A 22727-nucleotide genomic window follows, 5' to 3' on the forward strand; every position below is an offset into this window, starting at 1 on the left:
AATCTAGACACCTAACATTGTCACCTCACTTTGATGGGGTAGATTTCTTTCCTCTCTGACTGTCTATACAGCAAAATAAACACCCCTTTAAATACTGCTTAACTGGGGGGTGGGGGAAAGGCAACTGAAATTTTGTATTGGAACTGCAAAATACTGTGAGTATTTTGACCTTTTATATGGAGCAAGAGAAGTAAAAGGAACCTGAATAAATTTGTCTCTGAAGAGTCACAAAATGCTTTTCCCCCCAAAAAGCAACAAAAAACCAGAAGCAAACAGGAAGCCTGAGAGAAATGAACTTCAAAATACTACAGTTCCCAGCCACTGCATCTAGCCCCTTCTCCCCAGAAGTCTCATTCTTAATCTATGTTAGAAGGTATTGGAAATATTCTAAAATATTCATTACAGTAGTTTGTTCAGTAAAGATTTTAATGCAAACTTGCTTACACCATGGCACAGAAGTTTCAGAGAGCTACTACAGGATTGCTAAATGCAGAAACCCACGTTGATTTGGGCACCATCACCAGACGGACGTAGGAGTAATGACAGTGTGATGATCTCTGCTAAGTCAACCTGCTGTCTAAGAATCACATAATTAATCTCCCTTAGAATATTCAGCAGCACTGACACTGATTTCTAAATAAATGGTAGGCTTTAAAATAAATCTGTCTGAGTTCTGCTTATGCCATTTGTGAGTGAACCTTTATTTTCCTTGAGGTCATTCTAATGATGTCTTCATATTTCAATTTCTCCCAGTTATACCCAAAATAAAAAGATGAACTTAAGGTTACTGCCCTTTCAAGTGCCCAAAGGAAGCCCTAAGCCTACTGCCAGATGCCAACTGCTGGGCAGACTCCAGCAGGCCAGAGCCTGGCTTCCCTTTCAGCATTCAGTCTTGGAGTTTGAACCAGCAAAATTTCCAAGTTTTTCTGAGGATTCAAAAAAAACCCAAAAAACCAAACCACCCCTGATTTGAAAGTCCCAAACACATTAGGACAAGAAGATCTGACTGTGTTTTAGAGCTTTACAAATCAGGCTTTGGGCCTTCAACCAGCAGCTACACCTTTGCAGAAGGATCCCAGCTGTCTGCTGAGGCTCAGTGAGGTCCATGCCGTTTTGTGTGGACACATACTTTCAGCTGTGAGATGGTCTTAATTTATAAGGCTTTGCAATTCATTAATTCAGCTGATGAAAATACTATGGGGGAGCAGGGGAAGGGCCTGAACATACAATTATTTCAATTATGTGCATTTCTAACATCATCCTGGTGTCCTCACTCTTTGAGCTATGCTTTAGTTTTGGGGTTTTACTAGCAACCTATTTAGCTGAGCAGGGTTTTTTTAAAGTTTAGGTGTTTTAAAAATTTAGATCTCAGAGCATTTAGGACAGACATATTTCTGGGTTTGTCTGTTGCTCTTGTTTTTCTTTATGAAAAGACTCAACGTACTTTATAAGGTTGGAAACACTAATATTTTAACTGAAGTCAAACAGTTAAAATGAATAGTCTTTTCTGACAATTGCAAAAATTGACGTTTTAAAGAACAGTTTACTTAGTGGTTTTAACACACAGTGAGGTAAGTAGCGTTTTGGATGCTAGTAGGTATAAGTTCATCTGAAGGGAAAGTGGTTTACATCAGTTGACTGTACCTTCACAGCTGTAAAAGCCTAATTTGTTATTTATCTAAGGGGAATTGAAGAACAAGAATTTGATTAATTTACTAATGATGCTTCACAATTTACTAGGCTGACTGGGGTAGGAGAGGAGAGGAAAGAAATGTAAGGAAAATACTTTGGGTCTTTTAGGGAAAGAAGTAAGATTCATGGATACAGCAAAGGTAGAATGACCAAGGCTGGTCAAGAAAATTGTAAAAACTCTGACAAAGTAATGCTATGAAGAGCATATATTCACTTCCTACATCCTTATCCATGTGCTCCAGTTGTCCATTGTTTTATTTGTCCCTGCTTCGCACACCCATTATGCACCATGCCTGCAAGACCTACCTGCTCCTATATGTAGGAGGTGTCAGCATGACCAACTTGCAAATTATGAGCTGTGGATCAGTTTGCATCTTGAACAGCACATTATGGCTGCAGGGGGAGTTCTACCCTGTGCATGCAAACAAGTTAAGAGACCCTGGAAGCGAAGGACCTAATGTAGCTATAAAAAGTTTAAGGTCATTGTTAGAAAAAATGTGGAAGTTCCTGAATTTTCCCAATCAAATTCTTTTAGACATGGTTGAGGTCCTGAATTCTTATCGCTGTAAGAAATCTCATTGCTTTATAAGGTACAAAGCTATGTCCTGAGCAGCTCTAACCTGAAACACCAGAATGCCTGTGTTGGCAACAGCCAGGTTGATTTTTGTCCCTTCCCTGTCCTTGGCTGGATGCAAGCGTATTCCATACATCTCCAGCCGACGGGCAATCTCCAAAAGTTGGAAGTCAGACTCTGCTGGTGTCTGTCCCCTTGGGAAAGAAAACAGAGAAGACACACAAATTATTCACACCTTTTAATAGAGATCAACAGGTCTTCCAGAGAACAAAGAGGCAATTTCATCAGAGACTGAAACCTGTCAGAGGTATAATATCCATATGGTTTTTCTGTGTCCCCAGATTTACATCAGCTAGAACAACAACTTTATCTTGGTTTAAACCAATAACAAAGAATCCACTGATTTTACAGCCTATTAGAAATTTTGACCACTCCAATTCTGAGATGCCTGCTACAGCTAGATTTTGAACCATTAACAGAATTCACTACCTCTCTTTGTATTTTCTATTAGAAAAACATGCTATATTTCTAAAAAAAAATAATACCATAAACAGAAGTGTGTAAGGATGTTGTTCATTGTAAAAAGTGAATACAATACCAAAATGAAGTACAACAGAAGACACGAAAACATTAACATAAATGTTGGGACCCATAAACACTAAATCAATCATGATGAAATTATGCAGAAGTTTTGATTATTACTGCTGTAGAACTCCCTACCACCCATACCTAATTCAAAGTAGCTCAGAATGAAATTGTTTATCTTGAAGTGTTCTTCACAGCAAAAAAATACCTTTCTATGCCTTACTTGTAGTTCTTTTAACCATCTTCTTACTACTAGCCTTTTTTCCAGACCTTAGGATACCAATCTGCATCATCATCTCAAATCCTTTTCCCCCAGATTCCTAATTCTGCAAGCACTTTGTCCTGATGATAGCTACGTGCTATCATTAAAGCCCTTTTCGCCCTTCTCTCAATACTGCATAGGAAGGTGAAAATGCAACATTCAATGTCCTTGAAATCAAAAAGACTGCTTTCAGAAGTGCCCGAGTGATTAGTCATCATTTGCAATCATACCTGCATGCACACAATCAGCACTGAAGCATTTGGTATGAAACAGACTGTAAAATAATGGCATGCTTGAATGAATATCAAAATCAATTGCTCTTTAAACATCTTGTTATGATGACAGAAGAAAGGCAGGAGTAACCTTCAGGGAATTCATTGAATGTTTTTCGAGAAGGAACCTTTGAAAAACTCAGAGGTCCAAACCTGTTTTGCACTTATGATCTAGCATATATTTACAGTTAGAACTACTCTAAAGGAAAAGAAGGCCAATAACAAGAAAAAAAAGTCTTACATGTGACTACGGTGAAATTCCATGATTTTGTCTTCTAGTGCTTCTTGCTGAGGTATATACTTGTTCTTCGCTAAGTGTTCACGATCTATGGTTTCATCAAAATCCCCAATCTCAGCTATGGAGAATTTTAAGAAAAGTCTATTAAAACACTGTGTTAAATCTGAATTATTTGGGCAATCCAAAAGGTACAGACAGCTGGGAAGAGGGCAGAGAAGCATAGTCTCTTGCAAGCTGTGTCATGGTTTTATGAATCAGATTCCCACTACATTATCTTCCACACTTTTCTCCCTTCTTCCTGTGTTAGTATCTGATACGTGAGAAGAAGCGCAAGGATTCCTCCCATCCACCACAACCAAGTAAGTAGCTGTTGGATGTCAACTGAACAAATTAAGCCATCACAGTGTTCCCTTGACTTGTGTGTGGGATAAGGGTGGGGAGGTGACAGGCAGGACAGCACTAATTGAGCAGAACTCATCCATCTCTCTCACACGCATGGTGGTGCTCAGGTTCCTTTCCCTGGAGCAGCCAAGCACAAGCTTCCTCCCAGGCCCATGCCCCACACCCTAATTTTCAGGGGAAAATCTGATGAGAGAGGGTTTTGTTTGCTTGTTTGAATGCAGGCATGTATTCCAACTCATGAAGTTATGAAACATTTGTCTTCCTCTAATTTTGCAGCAGTTTGAGACACATTCTGTCTCCCTCCTCCTCAAAGTTGCTTCCATCTGCTGCAGTTATTCAGTCCCGTGTGTGCAACAGTATGTCACACCCACCTCCCATTTTGCAGCCCATTCAGTGAGATTTCCTTTTTTTTTGGGGGGGGGGAAGGGGCAGGCAATCTATGTGTGGGTGCCAGATTACTATCTCGTTGCCTGCTATTCTTGGAATGCCTCTGAAAACCTTGCTATTAGCTTTTTCACTGAAGAGTGTAGCAGCCTCTGCCTGCAACCCTGCTGGAATAATAGCAACAGCGCTACAACAAAGGCTGCTACCTTAATAATGTCAGTGAAATTAAAATGCAGCGCCCTCAAATTAAATCCAGGTTGCAGTCAGACACATTGTTGCACAGTTGACCTAGGATGTCACAGATCCAAGCACAGATATCCTTGCCTCATCCTCACCTCAGTTCCGCCAATGTAAATGATCCCTTAATCCAGTTCTGTCCAAAATAAACCAGTTTAGAAAAAAGAGAGGTTTCAGATGATGTTTAAACACTGTGAGTGATTTCTGACAAAAGTTTGCCTGTGATCAGATGTACCTGCAAATGCGGAGGAGGGGCAATAACCTTGCGGAGGCAGGGGAGATGAGGACCAAAGCATCTATGAAGGACAGAGCAATAGCCTTTCAAGCCAAATTGCCTGCAGCCACACAATGACTTTTTATACTTTGGAGGTCAGAGGTGGAAAAGAGTTGATAACTGACTGTCTGATTTCCACACCCTCCCTCAACCCATCTGCTCTGAATCATTCCTTGAGACAGCAGAAGTACTACGGAATCTTTGAGAATTTTCCTTTGTAAAATGCCTCTTTCGCCCCCACCTCTGAAACAGCTCCCTCCCTCCAGTTTTACTCGCCCCAGTGTCACAAATCTTTAGGGTCCATTTTTAACCCTAACTCAAATGAAAGGCAAGTTTCTCTTCTTTAATAAAGCCATAAGCCCACCTAGGTTTTCAACACCTCAAATAACATGGGCCTTGATTCTTTAAAATGCAGTTCATACCCTGTAGGTCTTCGTACATGGATGGACTTGAACCACCTTCTGCAGGGCTTTCTTCAGAGCCAAGAGTACAGAAGGTTCTTATTTCACCTCTACATGATTTCTATAATGTTCTCTGCATTTGTCAACTGCAAATCCATTATCAAAATTGTCCTCCTGGCTTTCAAGTTACTTCTGAATTTGTTCTCTCTGACCTCATACTCAGCAGCTTTTCTTTCTCTCTTTAGCCCTCCTTTTCCACCTCAAATGCCCTTCTAGTTGCACTCCCTCTAGAAAGAGAGGGAGTTATATTTTGCGTAGTCAGCCTCACATATAACTCTTCTTTATAATTTTCTCATGTCTTCTAGCCAAAGATTGATTTACACTGATGCTCAATTCTCTCTTATCTTGCGAGTGCATTACACCGTGTGTATTTTGTCTGCATTAGCACTTCTGAGATGTCTAATCCTTTGTATTTCAGCTCTTTTCCTTTAATCAGTCCATCTTCTCAACTTCGCACACTCACTTCACTGCATCATTTGCAGTCTCACAGTGTCCTCTCATTTCTAACACTTTCTACAATACTTTTAAGGTATTTTTAAATAGATTATTTCAAATATAAATTTCATTCTGTAATATACATGCTAATTTAAGATAAACCTATTTGCTATCATATTATGCTTTCCTATGAATAGCAGTCTATAACATTGACATAAGCTTGCATAAATAATAGAAGGACCTCCTGGAATCAGGTATCCCCCCCAGAAACCACTCATAGGCACAGCATCAATAAGACATACAATACCTAATCTCTTGCTTTCTCAATCTTTCCACTCTGATACCTTTACTCTTAGCAGCTGTCTAGTTTTATTTTTGTTGCCGACAAATACGTAATATTTTTTAGCTACTGAATAATAAGCTAGAGAGAAAATAAATACGACAGCCATGTGGGTAAGATACAGCTATGGGCTCTCATTACAGAAAATTTTCACAGAAAAATGTTCATGAGACATAAGATGGAGAAATAAATGAGACAGTCACAAACTTCTAGCAAAGTTTTCACTCTGTTACACAAAAAAGGGAGAGTCAAAATCATAAACAGCAAAAACAAAAAGGTCCAGCTTGCAGTGAGGAGATGGCAAGGGGAAGCAGCACTGCAGGTGCACCATGAGGCACATCCCTCTGCCCAAAATGGCAGATCAGATTCTGTGAACGCTGTTTCACTTCTGCGTGATAAATCTCTCACTTTTCTTCTGACACAATGGAAAAACTAAATTTTTCAATACAGAAGTATCTTACCTTACTCTCCCCATAAGGAGAGCACTTCTTGATTCCTAAAATCCCAGTTCAAAATCACTCTGCACCTTTAGCTCACAGGTGAAGAGGGCAAAGAATTAGAAAGATTTCAAATGCATCATGATCATTTCCAGCAACTAAGGAAACTTATTTAATCCAAGAGCATAATGCATCTCAGCAGCATATGAGCAATGGTGGTGATTTGCCATTTTTGCACACTTTGAAATGAACGCTTCCTGCTGGCCTGCGGAGGTGTGTCAGGGGGAACAGCCAGGTGTATAATGGAGGAATTTTTTAAAAACACTGAATTAAATTTGAGTTTGACTGTGGGGAGAAGGGAAAGGGACAGCTTGTAAAGGTGAAAGGACGTCCCATGTTTTATCCTCTTATGCTGTTGCTTTAGGAGAACAAGCTAGCAGTTGCATGCTGAGCAGTTCAGACACCAGAGCCATAGGTGGTTCAGTGAGGGACTTAATTGACTAATCAGTAAGAGATGAGTAAGACATGCAATAGGACCTAAGTAGAAATCCTAAGGAAAATAATGCGTATAAAGTATAAGAGCTCAAGAGAGGATGATCATGAAGAAATACCTCAGACAAAGAGACACACATGACATCTCCCCAACGTCCTTTTTTGGTACACGGACATATAGTAGGAAAGCTCACCCTCCTAGAATGCTGTGTAACTAATGATACTCAATTTCCCCAAAATGATCAAGACTTTTTTTCCTGAGATAAAAGGAAGTTAGAACTAGCTTAATCAACTAAAGAACTACAGCTGGTGTGCTGGACACCATAATGGGAAAAACTAAAAGACACAAAAAGCTTGCTAGTCAAGTTTTTTTTTTTTATGTCTGTAGTGCAAAAATACCTAGTTTTAAAATGGTGTGAGGAATACAGAATTTCACAGAGGCTGTTGTACAGCTTCTTATTGCTATTCAGTCACACTGGGCAACGATGACCATGGCAAATAGAAAACCATGCAATACCTGCCTTTCCAACAGCAATTGATGAGAAACTGCCCTAACACTCAAAGAGACTATGACAGAAGATCATGAGATTTATCTATTCATCACCAAAGAGCTTCTGAACATCTTTTGTTGACTGAGATTTCCACACAACAACATTTCAGTGGAAAAATGCAGTACTGAATTGTACAATGACCATTTAAAACAATGGTCTGTTACAACCATTATACGTGCTATTAAGTGGTTTTTCCTAATGTTATTCTCAAGATGAGTATATATAAAGTCTTGAAACGGAAAACATACACTGCCTTTCAAGTGATCTGGAAGCTAAAAGAAGCTTTGATATGATGAACAAGGCTAATATATGATTCTACTGAACAGTCTTATGGTGAATACTTTGCAGTTTAAAAAACAAAAAGGTTAATATCTGTTGGTTTTTCTCTTCCCTATCAGTTTCCTCTTAGGAGTCTGATTGGGTCTGGCATTCTAAGCATGTTTATTTACTACATTCTCTAGACAGCATATAGATCTCCGGGAATTTGAATGCTCTGCTAACATGATACAAAGTATAATAAAACAGGAATTAAGGAGGATTCAACCTCTTTGCCACTGCCTGCAAAGCTTGCTCTTTAAATGATCCTAGGCAGACTATTAAATGCAGTGCTTTGAAAATGCAAATCCAGTGTCCAGAAGCTCTGCTTTATTTGAAAAAGTAAATTAACTGTATTTGAATGCCATTATACAGAACTACAATAAACTGTACATATGGCTTAAACCTGTCCCTACGGCAGATACTAACAGGTAACCCAGCAAAGCATGTCCAGCCAACCACCCTGTTTATCCTCCTGGAAAAAAGAAAAAAGGGAACTTACACTGTACTATGTGTGACACTAAGAGGGCAGTGCTGGTATCATTACATGTTAGCCTTCCCTGTGCCAGGTCCTGCTTCACTTGCAATGCAAATAGGTACCTGCAAAACAAAAAGTGAACAGTGTGTTACACAAAACATGAGGGAAAGAGGGGAAAGGATTTCAACACCAACTCCGGTTTTGGCTACATGTTCCTTTCACTTTTTAGAATCTACAGAAGTGACCTGAATTTCCTAAGTTTAGAGGCTAAGTAAAACATAACAGCTACTGTATTACAGCCACTAGAGTCTAACGTGGTGGCTGCTTTGCAGAACAAAGATATCCCTCTTTTTCTCTCTCCCTCCCTCTCTTTGAACCAGAACAATGAGATCTGGAAGCGATATGACAGTGGAAGCAAATGCGACAACTATTAAGTGCTCAGCAACTGCACAGCAAGCTGGACTAGATAATGGATCTGCTTGTTAACTATGAAGAAATACCAGATAAACCAGTGATTTAAAGCTATCAGTTAGTTCTTGTAGAACATAAGAACTTTAAACTTCTGCTTTGGCACTCACCTGCAAATGAGAAGCAAGATCTTGATCGAACAACTCTAGCTATCTCTGATACTTTTGTGGCCCTATTACCTGCACTGCCTGTGCACCAGCCATTTTTAACATATTTGTTTCCAAACCATCTCATCCACATAGGGCAACTCTACATGGACAGTTTAAGTGCAGAGACATCACAGGCCCACGACTTTATTTCAACATTTAAATTTCTTCTAGCTTCAACAGGAACTGAAATTGCTTAGTTCTACTCAGCATCGGATTTTTCCCTAGAATAAAATGACCCAGCAGTAAGCACTTCTCCTACAGGTGGTATGAAACCTGAACTGGTTAGACACATTGACAAGCCTTCCAAAGACTGCAGCTCCTCTGGAGAACTCACACTAGGATCTCAATAGTTTTTAATAAGACTAGATTTTAATAGGTTCAGTGAAAACCTCTCATTTGAACGGTGAGTTTCTGAATGAGGAGATGTAGGTAAATTAAAAGGGCAAGCTGATTTGAGGCGTATGGAAACATACACAGTACATGAAATAACATAACAGATCTAAATAATGTCCTTTTGAAAGCCACAGACATCTGCCTACCCATACAAAATTCAGCCACTTAGTAGAAGACTATTGCACAAGAGTGTCGTATTCTCTGCTTCTTCAAGTGATGAAGCTATTCTCTGTGGATATGCTTTCAAATCCTACACATTGCTATGTACATATATTCAAGCTCCCTAGCATACACATTTAAAATCTAACCAAAAAGGTCATTATGATTCAGAGACACGTCTCCAGGTGCAGAAAGAGATCACCAAAAATCAATTTACAGTTCACATACTAAGCAACTGATATGCAGAATATCTATTCAGAAACAGAAATGTTTCATAAGTAACATCATGTTGTGAGTTTTCATTCATCTTTTTATTGTTTTTACTCAGTCTTTCAAGTAAATATTCTTTCTTCCTACCCCAGTTTTCTACTTTCCTCTGTCCGGGCCAGCAAGAGATATCAATAATTGCTTTTTTTCCATTCCATTGCTCTATTACCAAAATAAAACAAGACAGAGATAAACTCAGAACAGGTGGACTTGTTCTTTAAAAAGCAGGTCATAACGACATGAGCTTTTTGTTAAAGAGGACTTCATGTTGTGGGAAGACTGAATATAAAAACTAATAGTGAAAATACTAAATCAGAGTAAAAAAATGTAATTTAATAATATTGTAGATCAGAAAAATAGTTGAAAAGTTTCAGTGAAGAAATACTGCAACAAAAACATGTTTCAGACCATAAAGGAAGGACCTGCTAATGAGGAAGAATCTTAATAGGTCCTTCATATGCATATCTACTCAGAGAGAAAGATGACTCTATGCCACTGCAGTGTGAAATTCAGAGCTTAAATGAAAATTTTGAAATGTACTGAAAATAAACACACCTTTAAGGTACTCTTTCTGCATATGTGTGTATCTTTCTCTACCTTCCTCTTCCTTTTCATTTTATTCCCTCTCCTTTCCATTTCTCCACCTCTGAAGTCACAGTTCCACCTGTGCAAACCTTTGGCATTTGCATTGGCTGTAGGAATAGGATCCAGCGCTGATGCAACTTGGTCACTCATGCAAAACAACTCTCTCCCAAATATGTGGGTGCAGAGTCACACGTGTCCCTCAGCAGAGGAGTCCCCCAGGGCACCAACGCATGCCTTAGAACCCTTCCAACACCACTGCCAAAGGGGCTTGCAGAACTCTGTTGCTGAACTGCCTTCTCTTGGGGTAAGCAAAGCTCCCCCAGAGCCTCAAATCCAAGGAGGCAAAGCACTCCTGCGTTTTGCAGAACCTCTCAGCACAGACCGCAACAGAATCTTAGGGTCTATTTTTCAGGTGCATTCAAGGTTGGGACAAATAACGTCAAGGTAATACTAAGAGGCAGCCATTGATCATCTCACATTCCATGTTCTCCCCTCTGTTCACCAGAGATATAATAAAAAAAACCACAAAAACCCAACAAAAAAGTCATGCAGCTACTAACCTTGTCAGTTCCTCCTGCAGCTGAGCATGGTCAGGTGGGAAGAATTTTACCACAAATTTTACAACAACATGCTTTGGTCCTAGGGGAAATGTCAAAGGAAGTTAGTGAACATCAGCAACACGCTGGCCAAATTTTATTGCACAGAATGATGATTCATGGAACCTGCAGTGCATATATACATGCTAATCTCCTGGACAGAGATTTTTAGTATTCAGGTTATTTAGAGATTGCACAATAAAATTTACACACAATAAAAGAGAACAATAACTTGGTGGAGGGATACTCTGCCAAATCTGAGTCTGTTTTCAGTAATTACATCAGTTGATCCAATAAAATATGTGTGTCTATTTTCCTTGCTTCAGAACAGGAGGGAACTAAAATACACTCTATTTTTCAAGACCCCTAGCAAATTACTATTTCTATTTTAAAAGTGGCTCATTTGTTCTGACTCTTACAAGTATGACCAGTGACAAAAGGAGCAATGCATCTCTGCCTTGTGAGAGGGAGAGGTGTCAGAGCATACACTCAGACTAATATGAACAGAGAGGTACCCAGAGAAACTTAATCTCACTGGCAAAGTTCAATAAATGAAGAACCTCTGACTCCTACTGGGTCAGCCCCTTCATATGTTCATGTGACATAATTTTACAGCCTGCACAGTTCATCTTTTAAGGACAGAACAGAAATAAAAAATAATCCAAACAAAATTCAGTGAAGAAAGTTGAGAAGATAAAGATCCCAATTGACAGAGCCCTCATTTATTCAAGTACTCTCAGGTTGACATAATAAATGACAGCAAGGAAGTACTTACTTCTAATCTGTTTCATAACAGGCTTCAAAAGATCAAGCCACACCTGAAAACAAAAGAAGGTGCTGTTATCATCTCAACAAACTACAGCTCGGAAAGGAGCACTTTTATTGGTGCTACTTAGATTTTCATTTACTTACTTATTTATTTTTTTCAGTGAGGTCATCATGCTCTCCCTAATTATACGTAGTGGATTTTCTCCCCAAAACTGTGGAAGATGCTCAGGAAACAGCACTGTTAACGGACTGTCACCCTGGCACACCTTTTGAAGCAGTACAGATTCAGAGAGCTGGGAAATGGTGAGGGGATCTCCCCTTCACTTGTCTCAGATACCAACAACCACAGCACGTTTGGTCAGGAACCATTCATTTTGTGGAATGAACAACTGAAACACAGAGTTCAGAATAAGCCAGTCCTATACTGTCATTGTGGTCCTCACCTGAATTAGTCTTGAGAAAGGCAAGTGAAAGGGGCTGGTGCTTGCCTTTGAGCTGGGAATGCTGGGCAAATGGAGAAATGAGAAGGCAGCAACCTCCTGGTTTTGGGGACCTAACAGGGGTCCCACCGTGAGGCCTGGGCATAAATGTGGAGCTCCCCTGCTCGGCCCCACGGAGACGGAGTCTCACCACCACCACCTGGGGGAGGAACGTCCCCACAGGTCGCAGGTGTGAGGCGGACACAGCGCAGAGCGACGGCGGGAGGAAGCTTACTTCATAGCTGTGTAATGTTTTCTCTTTTCTATAAACCTGGGAAGCTCAGGCTTAGGATTTCTTAACTGGGGGCAGTGTAACTTCTGCATATAGTTTACTTTCATCTGGTCTTCAACAACTCATTTTTCAGGATGGCATGTGGGTCTTTCCTTCAGCTTTCACAAGAGAAGCAGTGGCTGGAAATACAGTTTTCAGAGCCTAAATCCCAGTTCTGCAGTCTCAGTCAGAAGGGCTTGGGCAAAATGGTACAGGACGACCATGCAGAAGGTAAAAGTCAAACAACTTGTAGGGCCCAGAAAAGTGCAACTGCTTATGGTCCACAGCTAGTAACTAACTATGCCCGAGATTTGTGTTTTGTTATCTCACTAAATTGCACAGAGCCTCCCTTGGAGACAGTTGGAATTTGTGGAGGAACATCCTAGAACCACCACAAAGGTTAAAGCCATTAAAAAACAAATTAACCGAGCCTTCCTCTAGAAAAAGAACATGTATTGAAATGAATACATCTTTGACCTTTAATAATTTTAGATTATGCAAAGGCTGAAAAGTACTCAAAATATCCATTTTAGAAAATCACCTGAGAAGCCAGACAGGAACAGGGCTGTGCTGCTGCTATAACTGCTCCAACGCTGTTTGCTATTTTCATCATTACTAATATGAGTGCTTCCAACTAGCAAAGACCTCACATTCCTGCCCTTTCACACCCACTAATGTTTCTCAATGAAAGTCTTTTTAGGTTTTTCAGCCTCTGAAAGTGGTTTTTTTTTCCGAAGGGCTAAAGAAACTTGGTTATCCAGGAATAGGAACCCAGTGTTTATCACACGTTAAATTGGTTCTGACACTTTCTGGCATTTCAGTAACTTAACACTGTTTTGTTTCAGAAAGCTGGCATGTACATAATCTGCAACGAAGGTCAGGGACTATGCCAAGTTTAGTGGGAAAAAAAGAAATCTTGGACATGAAACAGCCAGTTTACAAGAATATGGCAAGTGATGTATTTTACTTGACACCAAAAAAACCCCCAAACCTTCTCTCTCCTTCCAGAGGCAGTTTATGATACTGCATGAGCACACAAGTGTGTCATTCCTTTATCCACTTTCCAAATCATCCTACAAGCAAGTTACAACATCCTTGACCAGGCTGCTAGAAACTAGAAATGTGTGCATTGACCGTGTGTAGGGAGAAAGGTGGGGCAAAATTAAGACCTCACCATGATCACCAAACCCAAGCAATCAAAACTTATGCATCATGCAAATCCCACACTGTATCTAAACACAGCAAATCTGAGACTGGTTTATAAACCGGAAATGAGAAATAATTTGAAGATTCAATTAAGATTCATGTTTTCAATTGTCTCCAGAACTACAAAGGCTAGATTATTTACTTTTTAAACAAAGTCTGGCATTCCATGATAGTGACCGGATTCCAGCAGCTGGAAAACTGGGGCAGACATCAAGTGTGATGAAACTCTGTGAAATCCCAGGCTTGGCAACAGTGCCTTGTTTCTCCTTGTCCCAGCAGGAATTGCCGCCCTCAGACCCTCCACATTCATCTCCCATGCAGATCTTGTCTGCCACAGGCATGGCACACTTGAATGTATCCAGCTGCCAGGCATCTTGACGTACGACTGTCAATATGTCAGATATGAGGTCTGGAGCCTTGCACATTGAAACAAACACAGCTGAACTGTGAATATATTACTTCAGGTACATATGATTACATCCAAACAAATATGCTCTAAATATTTATTTTCCCTTTTATATCGGAAAAGCACCACATTTTCTTCAGATGATATGAATATAAAATATGCGTGTGTGTTTTATTTCTCAGACGCACCATTAAATGTTTTTTTTTTTTTATTTGCACAATGCTTGAGTTCTACATTACCGCCATTATGAAGCTCAGAAAGTTTTAAATCCCACAGGAACATTCACCTCAACTGCATCATATAAATTTAAGTGTAAACGTTACTCTCAGAGTGCTGTTCCACATCGAAACAACAACTCGTAATCAAATCTCCTGCTTCAGAGTTTCTGCGACTTGCTTTTAGGTGGTTGAAGGCATTACTTCAATTGAATCTCACCGTTCTTGGGGCACAGCTGACTAGATGTGGGCAAGATTTGGGGATCTCCCCCTTTTTCAGGAGCAAAGGCTGGAACAACCAGCAGGAACACAGACCAGTGCTCTCAGATACTTGGCTAATATTTTCTTTTGCAAGGGTAGGGGACAGGTGAGTTACCATGCTCCATGCATGGAGGCATTTCCCTTCAGGTCAAACTGACAATAGCTTCAGAGGGTTTTCCTCCACCTTCCTCTTCACTGGAGCCCTGGCTCCCACATTGTGATCATCTGGACATATTTCCAGCCAGTCAATTCCTGCCACTGTGAGGGCCTCAGGCACTGGCAACACCTCAATCTCTCCCGTGTTCTGCCTCAAGCAAATAAACCATTTTGTTTTCGCAAGACTGGAAACTGTTAGTTTACTGCCAGCCTCTGAGCAAAACACAAAGGGTCATCTATTTGAAACTTAATGACCTGTGAAGTAGAGAAGGTTGATCAAATGACCTTCTCTATTTTCTAGAAAACTAAAAAGCAACTGTATATACCCAAAACATTAGGATTTACTTCAGCTTTACATACATACATAAGGAACATCAGTATGCCACTACTAACATGGCTACATGGACTCTCTGTTGTAATAGTACCATACAGTTGCACTGTTTTGAAAAGTTACGTTAAGCCCTCAAGTTACCTAAAGCATTAGCCAAGGGCATCTGGCAGAGTATGAAACTTGCTAGTAAACTGTGTTTCAAGTAAATCCAGGAGCAAACTGTGAGGCGGATCACTTTCAAAGATCGATGTCAACTTTGTAAAATTTCCTCTTTAATTATAGTTAGCCTGAAACATTATGACCACTATAATTTAATTTTAGTGTCTATGTAAGCCTGCACTAAGGCACGACAACACATCACTGCAGCAGCAGATAAATCCTGTTTTGTTTCTTTTGTTAAGAAATATTGCTCTTTACAGAAATTTTATACAGATGGACAGAAAAAGATTTTTTCTAATTGCCCAAAGTAATCTCCTTTAGGTCAGCCAGACTACTGGTGCAGAATCCACTGAACAGGCAAGAAATCCAGTATACACCAGAATGTACTGGTCAAACAATCCAGATAACTAGTACACGTGCCAGTAAGTCACACAGTAAGTCTAAAGTAAAACAAACTTCAGAAAGTCATTAGAGGCTGAGAAGTCATTAGCCTTTGGCTTTCTCTGCTACACGATACTGTTTCCACCCTAGAAGTATTAGTGCAATGGGTGAATGTTGTCTGCAGCTATTCCCAGTATCCAAAGTGACAGGACCAGGACACCTGCTTGTGCCACACAGCTCCCCAGATGGGACTTTCATCAATTTATTAGGTTTTTTGTTCTTGATTTCTTTTGTATTAACCTCATTATATTTTATCTACCCATTTTATTGCCCCACAATGTTTTTCATGGAACTATGTCACCATCATTGAATCTTCTCTGTCTGCGGAGAAAGATTTTACTATCCCTGCACTTCAAATTAAGCAGGACTGTAAAACCAGAGTTGAGACTCTGCAACAGTCCAGCCTTGGCTTCTCTACTGCAGCTGATCAAGATAAAATGCTTTTCCAACTTGTGTCTGAATTGGTTCCTACTTTCAACACAGATGAAATCTGACAGGAGTAATCAGGTTTTAGAAACATTTCTTCAACTCTGGCAGGCAAGAACATTTTTTAAAAAGCGCCCTTTTCTTCTTTTTGTGATTGAGGATTAAATATACATTATAAGTAAGGAGCAGGAGCAGGAGGAGAGAATAACAGTGTGCATGTAGATGCAAATCAGCTGAAAATTAATCCTTTTACATACCATCATCTTTTTATGATCTGGAAACTCAAGGCCAAAATAGTCGCCTTCAACAAGGTTCAGATGGTTGCAAACAGCATCATGCAGAACTTTCCCTGGAGCTCTTTGCTGCAAGAAGAAAAGAAAGCCTAGGGTTACAAAGATGCTTTTAATCAGTGCCAGAAAAATTACTATGCTAAGAAATTGTCCAGCAAACAAACGAAACTGTCAAAACAGTTTACAAAATCAGTGGATATTCCAACCATACCCACAGGGCAGTTGACAATAATTACACCAGTTTTAAAGCTATGAAAAATACCCATCCATCCCTGGATGGCAGCTCAGAACCCATTTTCAGTGCATTTTTATTTTTGAGGGAAAAATATAATGAAATAACAGAGGTAGAAGAGGGGGACTTGGCATATAGCTTTCTTATGTCTGCCATGTAAAAATTGCTACTCTGAATTTGGGAAGACGGCTGTTTCATCCCATGGCCCTTCAAGCCATATCAGGTGGTGCTATGTACATCTGTGTACAACACACTGAAACCAAAGTGTTCACCAACAGACCTGTCATACAAAACCGAAGGGTCTGAGGGTTATCCGGACACCGCTTGATACACAACAGGCTCAATTCCTGGGTTCTGACTTCACACAGGCTTATCCTGAGCCTCCTGCTGTGAGGCACCAAGGCTGGTCAAGGCCTGTCTGTGCTACCCTAGCAGGGTTGTCAAGTAATTTGGGGGAGTCAAGAGCAAGGCTTTCCTTCCACACACTGAAAATCTTCCCTTTATGTTCTTCCCTCCCAGATGTTCTAGCCCAATATTAGCTCCCAGAGCTGCCACTTTGCTGATTGTAAGGATTCTTCTCATCGGCATGTCAGTTAAATCCACACCTGCAGCAAATACTGTAAATTACAGCTCACCAGCAAGCCTGCAGCAAAACCCACTGTTTCTGTATAAAAAGGCCAATCACTGAAATAAAATATTTTTGTTCCTTGGACAAATGCACCTATTTTAACTCAAGAGGCCCTGAAACACAGATCTCCACTCACTTCAGAACAAATAATAACCCATTAAACTGCACAAACTCCACCGTTAAAAAAGACCCATCACACCCCGGTCAAATGCCCTTGCACTCAACCTACAGTTTGGCCCTTTCCCTGTCTGCCCAGTAAATAATTACTCGAACAAAATAAAACAGCAGTAACCAAGCGAAGAAAAGAAAACCATTAGAGGCGGGCAGTCTGGCCAACCTGGCTCAAACCTGAGCCTGAGCCCAGGTCCTGGCAACTCCAGGCAGTGCCTGCACCAACAGGCTACTTGTGAGACAGCAGCTGCTCAGTCCCACCTCCTCCCAGATATGTTCCTATGCAGTTTGGTCTCTGTTGCACTGGGATACCAAAAAACAAATCCCCAGGGCTTTTCCACCTAGGGCAACACCTGGTTTTCCAGCCACAGCCCTAAGTACAAAGCATCTTTCCAGAAGCAATTTATCTAACATTGTCTGATAAGAATTGTGAAAAGTAAATATCCAGTAGTGAGGCTTACATCAGAGAAATTGAAAGGATGACTTTTTCCTAGGGAAGGCACAGGACCTATGTGCCACCACAGCGGCGCTCTTGCCCCGGTGATGCAGGATATGACAACCGGACCCTTCAACTCCATCTGGTTTGGAAAGTTGTAAGGGAAAGCCAAGCTCACCTCCCCAGGAACTTGCTGAGCAGGTTTTTACCCAGCATACTCCCAGCGCCTCTAACAGATCTATGCCACCAGGAAGCAATGTTCACTTAGACTATTTTATTAACTGTTTGTTAATGTCAGCTGTAGCAAACATTACCCTCAGGAATACTGTCAGAAAACAGATCAAGAACGATTGCAGATAGGAGTACTAATTTTTTAAGCATTCATCACAACCAACCTTGCAGTAATTAAAGCAAATCATTCCAAAATGCCAAATGAGAGGATATGGAGAGGGCAATGAAAAAGAAGACATCTATTTTTCTAGACAGAGAACTTCTGATCTGACATAATGCCATCCAAAATACATTTCAAGTGCAAATATATTTTAATACATTCATGTCCTCCAGCTTCATTAAAATGAAAGCATCCCCAATGACCACTGCCAAGCCAGCATCAGCCATCACACTGTGTGTCAGTTCTAACAGAAAGATTCCCACATTTTCCACTCCATCTATCACTGTACGTAGGCACATCCAAGCATACATTGCCTCTTAACGAAAGAGCTTCCCAGTAAGTGCATTTTCTTGGAGGCAACAGAATAATATTAAAAAGACATTAGATGGAGTGTAATAACGATATTAGTTTACTGCTCCAGAAATACACCTACAAATGATTTAGAAACTTTAGGCAAATGCTCCTGCTCCCAGACTGGTCTCATGCCTCCTCAGTTTGGCTAGGACCGCTACAGAGCAGAAGGATGTGTTTAACAGCCACTCTCGCAGCAAGAGGCAGAGGATATTACTTTCATCCATGTGCACAACCAGTAAAATGAAAACGTGCCTGTGTGTATGTATGTAAACGTCTTACTAAAGTACCTCATGGACTACTATCTGACAAAGACCAAAGTTCATCGTTCTTCCTGAGAAAAGAAGGTCTCTGTGAGCATGGAGATTTTTGACCAACAGGAAAAAAGGCAGAGAGCACACCTGCATTACCGCAACATCCAAGGTTAACTGAGGAGAGCAAGCCTGTCTGATCTCAGACTATGAGTAAAAGCAACTGATTAAAACCTGCTGAGTGTTTTCATAAGTTTTTTTTCTTGCAGGCATTTAGACGATGGAATGGCAATCTCGTAGCATTTATGTCACTTGGCGTTTTCTCTGAAGTGTGCCTCGGTAACATGAAATGCTTCTTACTCAAGTATTTGTAAATAAGATTATTCTACACTCATCTTAGCTTTGATCAGTCTACCTCAAAATAAAATCTGACACTTTATTCAAGGAAAACACTGTGCATGTAAAATCTGCCAATATTTAGAGCCTGATGACGCTCCAGTCTTGCAGGACCAGAGGGAGAAGTACAACATCGATAAAAGCAGGAACTCTCGGTCTCACAGAGATGTTGATTCAGTGCAGTTCCATGACATCCCTACTAAAAAATTTAAACACAATAAATTAAAATCTCAGTCCGCTGGGTATGGAAGCAAACCAGCAGTTGCTCAGGTCATGGCAAACGCGAGCCGACAGAGGAAGCATTCAGGAATGAGTGCGCCACACCAATGACATCATCTGTAGCCAACAGTCATGTCTGATTTCAATGTGGTTACCAGGCCTATGGGACAACACCAGATTTCCCCAGAACTTGGAAGGCATTTTCCAACCATCAAGCGTGGCCCTACTGCCATGCCTCAGACAGCGAGCACAAGGCATGCTTCATCAGCTCCTGCCCCACGGCACTGTGGCTGCATCTATGTCCCATGAGCCATAGCTTGGACGCTTTCCCTGCTCCACGCTGGCATGGGTCTCATCCATGGGGGCCCATGAGCCCCCCAAAATAGCTATGCATCCATGTAAGGTTTCAGGGTGGGGAAAGGCTACACTACAGCCTATGCAATAGGAGGGGCTTTCCCTGCCACAGTGAGAAAGGCCCATTACATGACCATCATGAAAGCCTCATATGCTGGGATGAGCGAAGGTCTTCAATGTGGCCAATACAGAGGACATGGGAAAGGAGAGGCAGGAGTCATATCTCCTGCTTTCCCTGAGCATCATCAAGTGAAAGCTCCCACCAGGGAGGGAAAAAAATGACCTGAAGTGAAGATCAAAGGAGGAGGATGAGACATGCAAGTGGGACATTGACGTGGAAGCTGCCACAACGAAGGCTAATGGCAAGACTATACCTTCCGACCATTTGCTACCGCAAATGCCACGCTGTAAGGCAGTGAGGGAAAGGAAACAGGAGGTATGGTGTACCGGTGGAACACAACTCAGGAAAGAACACATGCAACACCCAGGAGCTGGGAAGCAGCTGCAGTGGGTGTCAGTCCCCTGCTCCTGTTTTTGTTGACAGCCAGATTCTTGTATAATCAATGAAGAAATACTGCAGCTCCAGAGGGCAATTCTTCCTACCCCAAAACAGCCGTCTGAGCACACTAGCAATGAACGTTTCCTTAGCAATACAGTTGTACTCTTTTACTCTTGATGACAAGGAGTGGGTTCATTTTAGATGAGGTGAATCTCAGCCATACTGCCAGCAGCAAGTTACTATTATTCTCTTAAGGTTGTATTTAGTTACACCAAAATAACATTATAAATTCATTGCAGTGAAAAGAACCTCACTGATTTCCAGCTACACATCCTTATTGCTTAATGCATTTTGCACTAGCCCTTCATTTAGCTCAATGAAATCACATTTTAAAAGTCACTTTATATTTTCAGGGAACGTCAGGCCACTAAGTTCTAAATATGAATAATGTGCAGCACCACATTTAGCTGCAAGCTATGAAGGTACCCAAAGTAGCCTGTTTTACACATTGTGCATTCAACATTTGCTGTCTGCTCATTATTTCAGTACTACTCAATTCACCCTCCCTCTACTCCCACCAAAATCCAAACCAGTATGTTACGTACGATCTTCCAGTGGTGAATATTTTAATAGGCTCAACAATTCTTTCATGTTTTAGCAATTGCCAATCATTTAAAAAATTTCCATCTACATACTTGTTTAGACCATTCTTTGGCACAGACTGCAGTGCATAGCAATACCTGGAAGTTATCCAGGACTTTAAAAGCAGTGGGTTTGGACACATTCCCCTATCCTCCAGTTAATTAAGCAATTATTTCACTAACCTTCTATCAACAAAAAAAAAAGTGCCTGTTTAGGACCAAATAGTGATTTTACCAGTTTTTATCTGTCTAGCGAACTAATCTCAGATCCCAGACTGAACAGATCTTCAGTTGAAAGGTTTTTGTTTGTTTGCTTTAATACTACTGAGCAGTAATACCAGGTTAAAAAAACAAACCAAAACAAGTAAAACAAGCACTTTATTTGGAACATCTGAGAAATATATGTCCCATCAGTGTTTTGATAGAAGTGAGAGACAGCTTCATGGGGCAGCATGAACCATTCTGTTTTCCTTCTCTTCTTCCTCAAAAGTGCTGCAACTGGATCAGAAAAAAAGTGAGTTTGTTGTTTTTTTAATTACACTTGCTTGTGCATTAGTAACAGCTGATAAAGAGAGAAAGTAACTATGTTACATTAATCTAAAAGAAAAAGGTACATTCTTCATTCACACCTGCCACAATATGAAGGCAGACATTTCTTCCACTAATGCCTTGTCCCTGCCACATTATGAGTTATACGAGTGACAGTTTGGTCAAACTAAATATTTTACAAATGCTTAAATACCAAGTTTAAAATTGTATCTCTTCTTTTGCAGGAAATCACTCTGAAAACCCCTTGTACTTCAAATTAGTCTAATTCCCAAATTATTTTTACACTCCAGTTTAGCAACTGCATTGAAATGATAGTGAAAACTTCAACCAGTATTTATTTTCATTACTATTGCTGAAGTTATATACAGTCATAATCAATACTAAAAATAAAAAATCCATATTCCTAACAGCATTTATTTTTCTCAGTTATTCAAAGCCGTTAAAAATTATATATGTATCTACAGCTCTGAAAGGAAAAAAAGCCCCATCAACAAGTGTTCATGATAAGCAAATAGTATAAAAATAACCTTAAAGACGAGACTGAGCAACAGGGTTCTTAAACAAATAACCCTGCCAGAAACCTGTACTTCAAAGGAGGCTTAAAAACTACTCACAGGAGCACAATGTTGTCAGCATCCAAAGACAAATGACATATTTTAAACAGTTCTCCTTTCTGGAGTAAAATGAAATGCATAATTCCTATTTAGCAAAAGTCTATTACTTGAAAGGTGGGATCAGAAGCAATAAGCACTGGTCTGCGTGCTGTTGCTCTGGACCTAACGCTGCCAGGACACTTGGAGATCCTCTGCCCTTTTTCTCCTCTCCTCCCTTTCAAAGTGTAGGTGTTAATCCTATAGGAAGGATTAGATGACTATAAAAATAGCTTTAGACCATAAAGATAGCTCTTACACCTGGGCTTTTCCTCTGCTGTTCAGCTTAGGCTGGGTAGTCACAAAGCGTTGAAGAAGCGTGATTTGTCACCCCTACATACCAGGTGAAAGCAAAGAGGAGAAGCAACACCTTAGAACAGAGCAGCCACACACTCCCACTGCTATTTCTAAGTATGCAGATCCCCACTCTGTACCTACGGCCACCAGGTATCCATCCCATTTGGAGGGAGGGTGTAGAAGAGGCAAATTTTCACTATAACTTCA

At 40.5% G+C, this 22727-nt stretch overlaps 1 protein-coding gene across 7 annotated transcripts in view; it reads right to left on the reverse strand.

Moving 5' to 3' along the window:
- FARP1 (FERM, ARH/RhoGEF and pleckstrin domain protein 1) overlaps nt 1–22727 on the reverse strand; it is a 225692-nt gene that overhangs the window by 54472 nt on the left and 148493 nt on the right. For all 7 annotated transcript variants that reach the window (XM_064440657.1, XM_064440656.1, XM_064440661.1 and 4 more), the window contains 6 exons: nt 16423–16527; nt 11822–11864; nt 11011–11089; nt 8454–8551; nt 3627–3741; nt 2313–2460 (listed from right to left, as the gene is read on the reverse strand). In XM_064440657.1, coding sequence (XP_064296727.1) covers nt 2313–2460; nt 3627–3741; nt 8454–8551; nt 11011–11089; nt 11822–11864; nt 16423–16527 — 588 coding nt within the window. The remainder of the gene's footprint in view (nt 1–2312; nt 2461–3626; nt 3742–8453; nt 8552–11010; nt 11090–11821; nt 11865–16422; nt 16528–22727) is intronic.

This window comes from Phalacrocorax carbo, chromosome 1 (genome assembly GCF_963921805.1).
Source record: "Phalacrocorax carbo chromosome 1, bPhaCar2.1, whole genome shotgun sequence".
NCBI classification, from domain to species: Eukaryota; Metazoa; Chordata; class Aves; order Suliformes; family Phalacrocoracidae; genus Phalacrocorax; species Phalacrocorax carbo.